General features: G+C 32.4%; 1 protein-coding gene across 1 annotated transcript; it reads right to left on the minus strand.

Annotated features, from left to right (window-relative positions):
* Positions 1-298: 298 nt before the first annotated feature.
* LOTGIDRAFT_162307 (hypothetical protein) lies at positions 299-4933 on the minus strand (the record flags this gene model as incomplete). Its single annotated transcript, XM_009058269.1, has 8 exons — positions 299-490; positions 1010-1218; positions 1737-1870; positions 2403-2546; positions 2832-3015; positions 3419-3629; positions 4079-4237; positions 4436-4933. 8 exons carry the CDS (start codon positions 4931-4933, stop codon positions 299-301), a joined length of 1731 nt encoding a protein of 576 aa, XP_009056517.1.
* Between the last annotated feature and the right edge of the window lie 2797 nt (positions 4934-7730).

The raw sequence follows: 7730 nt of genomic DNA on the forward strand, positions 1-7730 counted from the left end.
ACTCTTGCCCTTACATAATGGGTAGGCTAATAATCAATGATTTAGATGTATAATTATCTTAGTAAAACATCCCTTCAGCTATAGATTATAATTAGAAAAAATATAAAAATAGGATCATTTTCAATCTGTCTTTCAATCTCATATACACAATAATTGTTTGAAATTCTCATCTAGTATATTTTATATGAACCAATAAACATCTTAGATCTATAGGAAATGTCTTTATGTTATAAATGTAACATTATGTGATAGAATGTATTAGACAATAATTTACACCACAGTTAAAATCAGATCTTTTTCACCAAATATGAGAATCGTTTGACGGCATTTTAACCACACCAACACCACCTCCTAAGCGTCTATAGTTCATTCCTCCTACAATCCTCCAGCAATTAGTTTCAGGATCATAAACCTCCACTGTTTTTAGATATGTAGTACCATCAAAGCCACCTATAGCCATTAACTGACCGTTGACTACAGCTAAGCCAACCTATTAATATAAATTAAAATCAGGGTATATTTTTACATTGATCAATCAAAGATAGGTAGGGTAGTGAAGGTATTAAAAGTGGAATGGAGCTCGTACGAAACTACATATGGTTCTTACATGCAAATAACACACACAAACGTAGTTCACAACTATTTTTGATCTTGTGTGTGTTATATCCATGTAAGAACCATACACAGTTTCATATGTAGTTTTGCTTAAAACTAATTATTTTCAACTAATATCCCTTTAAACTTGGTCCAGAAAATGCCAACCTTGTCTGCTAAGCCAGACACGCTTGTACCTATTACATTTATAAATACCATATCATGATCCAGACGCTCACAATGTTATAGGTGTAAAATGGGTATAAGCTTCTGATTTATCAAGCTTCTATAAAACATCATAGTACCTATGCCATATTTAAAGTTGCCATTATTTTGAATTGTATCAATTAGAATCAAGCAAATAGAGGCTGCAACACAAATTTTCCTTGGGATACTGTTAATATATATATCTTACCCCACTTCTACGAGAAGTCATGGCTACTACAGGTTGCCACATATTAGTTTGAGGATTATATCTCTCAGCACTGGATAATTCAGTTGTATCATCTCTACCTCCAACAGCATAGATCATATTATTAAATACTGCTACCCCTAAATGTTTTCTTCTTGTACCCATTGAGGCTACAGCATTCCATCTATTATTCCTGGGATCATACCTCTCAACTTTTGGACAAAAAAAAGTACAGAATTAATCAATTGCTAGAATGTTTCAGCTGTCTTTTATTTAATATTAATTTAAAACATATTCTAGACTAACATTGAATCAACACCCTTCTTGAACACAGCTATCTTTCTAATTTGTGTCCATTTAATCCTCAACCCTTTATTTATGAGACAAATGTATCAATTTATTGGAAACTATTGGGTACTATGGGTAAGAAATGTGCAAATTTGAAAAACTTTATCTAATATTAGTAAGACATAGCCTATAAAAGTCGGAAGTTTATTTGATTCCTCTTGAGGAAGGAATTCAAATGTGATTTTGTTGCTTGGATACGGTATGTATATCAGGGACATTTATACTATATTTTCTACACTATTTCTACCTCTTGTGGTGCATGTATTACAAAGAAAAGCATGACCCAATAAGTTTGTACTGAATGGTATTGGTAATGATTACATCATAAAATAAATAGATACCACAAAAGCAGCTTGCGAGTTTCAAGATATGAAAAACAAACCTGTATTGAGAGGGCATGTACCATCACTGCCTCCTACAGCATACAGAGATCCTCCTAATACAGCTACACCCACACCTAACCTTCTTGTACTCATTGAAGTTACTTTATTCCATTTATTAGTCTGTGGATCATACCTACAACCCACAGCATATAAAAATACAGTACTTTCTTAGATCAATGATTTTCATTGCAGCTATTTAAGTAAAAGTTCCATAAGTTCTTAGTACTATCTGTATGAACCATTATTATGCAAAAATATAACACAAACAATCTGATTTAAATGCAAATCTGGATGTTTCCTATCTTGTTTTTTTCTGCACATGACTCAACTTGCATTCCATGATCTTACATACTTGCTATGTATCTCCTGTTCTGGGGCATTTAACATTCCATCAATCAAATGCTCTGTTCAATAAAAAGTTTCTTGGATATTAACTGGTTTTGATTGGTTAGTATAAGTTATGCTATGGTGTCAAAATTTCACAGAACACAGATCAGATCATGGATGGCAGGAGAAGTAAACTTCAGAAAAATGCGAAACATCCAGATCATCAGTCTGCAAACAATTTACTATTTTTTTCTTACAAAAGTAACTCTACAAGGTAAATATGAAAATTTGCTTAGATTGATGTGTTGAAAAAATTATCAAGAAATTAATAAAACTACCTTTCAACATAATTTAAACAGGAGACACCATCTTGTCCACCTACAGCATATAAATAATCACCCAGAACAGCTACACCAACACTAGTACGACACGAACTAGTGGGGGCTACATCACTACTCCATTGATTAGTATGAGGATCATATCTATTGGGAAAATATTACATGACAAATTAATTGTAAAGTAAAAAAAATCATACTTTAACAAGGAAAACATGTTCTGTCTACACGCTACATTGTCAATGGACACCTGGAAGGTCATTTCAAGTTTATATATACTCACGCTCCCACAGATTAACTTGGTTCATAATATCAACACCAGACTTTCGAAAATATGGCCCAGAAAAGTCAAATAATATAAAAAAACAATGCATGATTAATAAGACCTTAACGATGTTCTTGAAATGATTGATGTTAAGATGAATTGGTTACCTTTCAATACTGTTTAAATAAGATTGTCCATCATGACCACCAACAGCATACAATAAATCATTTAATACAGCCACACCAACACCACATCTTCTTTTACTCATTGGTGCTACTAATCTCCATTCATTAGCTTGTGGATCATATTTCTCTACACTAGATATAGCATCTCCACTACACCAACCACCAACTAAAATGAATTGTAAACAATACTACTCATTGATCAAAGAGCTCATGTAATATTACATTTGTTTGCTAGGTTACATGGAAAACTTGACATCTGAAGATACAAATAAAACTTTTGCTCATAATTCAAACTCTTTCAATAATATAACAAAAAACAGTATATCATGGTATAACTCACTTCTTTAATAACAAAGCACATAACGTTAATATTAAAGAAGTGAGTTATACCATAATATACCCCTTCTGTTTTTTGTTCTATCTACTATCCACTTCTAAATGTACTTCAAATCTTATCTTTCAATAATACATTTTTTGGTCATACTAAGAGGTAGTATACCTTTAAGAGTATAAAGGTCAAATATATCCTCGATTGAAGAAATCAATTGAAAAGCAACCCAAATACAAACCTGCAAACAGTACTTCTCCACATTTGATTGGTTTTCTTGGTCGCGTTCTTGGCCCTTGCATTAATGGTCTTTCTTGTGGTAATAAAAGGTAGTTTTTAGCTTCGTCAACTAGGTCTCGACAAGCTTCATCACTGCGTATTAATAAATCAGAACCAACCGTTCCTACTAAAAATTTGGCACTCATTCTTGGAAGTCTAACATGCTGTAAAACCTAAAATGGAATATTATAAATATATGTGAATTAAAATCAAAATAAGATTTGTACGGTACCACTGCAATGCAGCAAAATTTAATTCAAAGCATAGATCTTCACTTTATTCCTAACAGTAGTAATAATTCCTATTCTCTCCAACACACACCCAATTTCTTTTTAAAATTAAATGATAATTGGTAACTGTCTGTTGAACTTAAAGTGAATGGCTATGGACAGAAGTCAGTGAAGTCTCCATTAGATGAGTTATCTAAACAATACTTAGATAGATGGGTATATGAAATGAAATAGTTTTATACTTCCTATTTTTCTGCAGTGTGCAATCACTGGCACTAGTCTACACTTTTTTTTGTTATTTGACTTTTAGGGGTCTTCAATGTCACAGTCTGTAGCACAAAAGGCCCCCCCCCTGGCCCCCCCCCTCCGGTAAATGACAGAGCATAACTTACTGTTGGAAGATGTTGTCGTCTTTCTTGTATACTATATTTTACCCATCCCATAACTGCCTGGTAAACCTGTTCTTCTGATCGTACATTTAATTCATCACTGGATATAATTTCTACCAACTGATTGACAGGAAGTAGTAAAAACTCTTCTGATTCCATGACCTAAATATTTAAATATTTGATTGTGAAATATTTCATGTCTTATATTTGTTATAATTGTTATCAACTGACCGGTCTATAATACAAGATATAACGTGTGTTTATATCTGGAGAGCAAAAAAAAGATCCCATTCTCCGTATTATATTAGAGCATCCAACCTGTTGAGTAGCCTCTTTAAGGTTTAGAAGAAAGATACTTACATCTTGGAAGTTATTTTGCGTAAATTTGTCAGCAATTCTCAATAAATCTCTGCAAGCATGAGTATCAGCAAATGCACGAATTCCTAAACAATTTGAAGGATCAAGTTGGCGACGTAAAAATTCACAACAAACATCCTGTATTTCCACAAGTTGTAATAAACATGCAGCCGGTAATAAAGTCTGTACATTACTCTCCTCCACAGTTATATTTGATGTGTAACAGAAGTCAATTAATAATTCCATAGCATTTTCATCAATATCACGAATTGGCACTTCTGTTTGACGACTTTCTGCCAATTCACATGTAAACATGGCATGAAAATAGGGACTACATGCTGAGAGAATAACACGGTGTGCAAAAATTTTCTTGACACCAACTATTAACACAACATCACATAATTCTCGGTTTTTACGCAGTAAATTAATTGACTCGAACGTTTGTCGTGGGTGTTTATCAGATGTATAAGCCAGTCTAGCGGTAGAAGGTGGATGTTCCATGTTTGTCTCAAAACGGCTCATCTTGAAGTTGGTCATTCAGTCATTTTATCAATTGATCATTTGAACTTAGAATTCATTCTGAAATGAAAACATTAACTTATATAATGAAAATACAAAAATTTTGTATTGCAATGACAACAGGAAGTTTCTTACAAGTAAAATGTTTTCACAATTACTAGAACTCACACAACATAACACACGAATAATCCCTTCAAAATTTCACTTTTTATATAAATCATTCGCAAGCTTATCCTTATGCTGAGAATTGTGATATCCTAAGTTGTACATCTTGTTGATAAGGTCTGTAAGAGAAAAAATACCAATGATGTTGGTGCACTTTAAAATAGAGACTTGTTAAAATAACTTTCAAACATGTATCATATACACGTGGATAGGAATGCTAGTATAATTCGAAAGGTAGACTGTGAAAACTTTAATTACTGAATAGTTTAGTGGGACAAATGCCCGTTTTGAGTACAATTTACTACCAAAAATGGTGAATCTGTCTGTTAAAGTAAGTTCTAATACAAGACTATCAATATCATCATCAGAAGAAATTTGACAAATATTGGAGCTAATTGTAATATTTCAATTCATAGACCAATGATCAATAATTCTGTTAACATTCTAATGGAAAGAAGCTTCAACTGGGTTGCCGCTGAATTATCTACTGTCAGAATGAGTGAGATGTTGTTGAATCAGAGTTGAATATATAAATCACAGCTATAAATAAGTATAACTTATAAGCAGTCGAGATTCTGAGTCATAGTAAGACACTCTTTTAGGTGGGTGCTAACCTTTAATGAAATACACATTTGAACTACAGGTGATCGTCAATAAGCTTCAAAATACAATCGAAAAAAGCTGCACATACGACGAAAAAGCGAAATATTGATGTGGAATTTGGAATATTTACTTTTTTTTTTCTTGACCGATTTTCGTGAAACTGAAGAGTTCAGTGTGGCAAAATTTACTCAGCGAACAATTGTAATTGAGCCAACCGGAACGCACCTAGTTATCTTTTATTAATAATACTATTCATCCAATCAGTGACAAGTTTCTGTCTCTATCGAGTTTCTTCGGTGTCTCATTGTAGCAAGTGGTAAAGTGCCAAAGTGTCTGGAAAGTCAGAGAAAACCTTCTTTTACAGTTCACCTACAATCAAATAATAATAGGTCGATTAATAGATGAAATTGCTCGGAAAAAGCACTATTGTTACCATACACGAACGGCGTTCGTGAACTGCTGTTCATCATCTTGACACTGATAATTTGTGGACTGAGTAACGTCTGCCACATTGTGTTGGCAATTACCGGAAATCCTAAAAATAAGTGGTAAAATCGAAAACGAAACTAAGCTTTAGAATTACCCGATAGTGGTGTAATCAAGCATGCAAAAGGCACATGATAACCATTTAAACTAGGGATACAAACATTATATTTTGCAGTCAAAAAGGGGGGTAATTTAAGTACCGATACCGACCTAATAACTAATTGTAGTCTGTACTGTAACAGTAACTGTAAATTCAACTGAATAAGAAATTAATAAAACGTCTAATATTATGTAGTGGAGCTCGTTACGGGGCTGAACATAGTCTACACATTCAACTAGCATACAGATTAGGGTCGAATCGTTTCATTCGCGGCAAATCGACCCGATATGAAATCTGAACATCTGAATTATTTCTAACTTAAATATTTAAAAAAAAATAATTTTTATGACAAATACACATAAGAATTCTTTTAATTTCGCAAACACCTATATGTCTAACTCTCTTAGTCTTTGTACTGTGGCCCATATAAGGCATATTTTGTTTTATGGAAGCTAAATCTCACCAAAGTTAAAACAGCAAATTAAAAGGCTTAGCCGTCATAGGAACTTTTTGAAATTCATACCATACTATCTCACTTGTCATTATTCATTAACGGAGGCCCATCGAAATATATATGCCTATATGAGTATATTACTCAGAGTTTACGTACAATTTGCGAGGAGTTCAAAAAGTAAGGGAGACAGCAACTTGGTGTTTGATATTACGAATGTGGACTAGTGTGAGATAGTATGGTATAAATTGCAATAAGACTCGCATATAGTCTACCAACTACCTAGTTTGCGATATCAGCATCCGCTGGAAGCGAACGTTAACTTGTCATCTGCCAACCAACCTGCTTATAGTCTGTGTAATATTTTGATATAGGTCACACATCCATATAGGTATGTAACGGTATGTGTTTTGTACAATGTAACATTTTTTTTTTTTTTTTTTTTTTTTTTTTTTTTTATTCCCTCAGACCCACCCACACTCAGATCAAGTGATAGGTGGATATACTATGGTACATATAAATTAGTATATCCACCACTCACATATACCTTTAGTCGAAAAATAAAAATAATTAAAAATCTAACAAAGGTATATGTGAGTGATCTTCATTGTGTAACCAAATTTGTATGCATTTATTTCTATTATTATTATACTTGTTGTTATAAATGCATAAATCTATCTAATCATGATAGATTAAATATAAATAAATTGTAAATATATAATATTAATGTAAATATAAATTATGTGTATATATAAATGTGGAGTATAAATAAATTCTATGTAAATAATATCTATATATAAATAAACTCTGTTTGTAAATATAATCTCTATGTATGAATGAGTGTATAGACGATGTATATGTACAATTGAATTTTGAAATATATAGATGAAATTTATGAAAGGGTATAAATATATAAAAATAAGTAAAAATATATGAAATTTATAAAAATATAGATGGAATGATAATGGCTATCA

Source organism: Lottia gigantea (assembly GCF_000327385.1).
Source record: "Lottia gigantea unplaced genomic scaffold LOTGIsca_33, whole genome shotgun sequence".
Lineage (NCBI taxonomy): Eukaryota > Metazoa > Mollusca > Gastropoda > Lottiidae > Lottia > Lottia gigantea.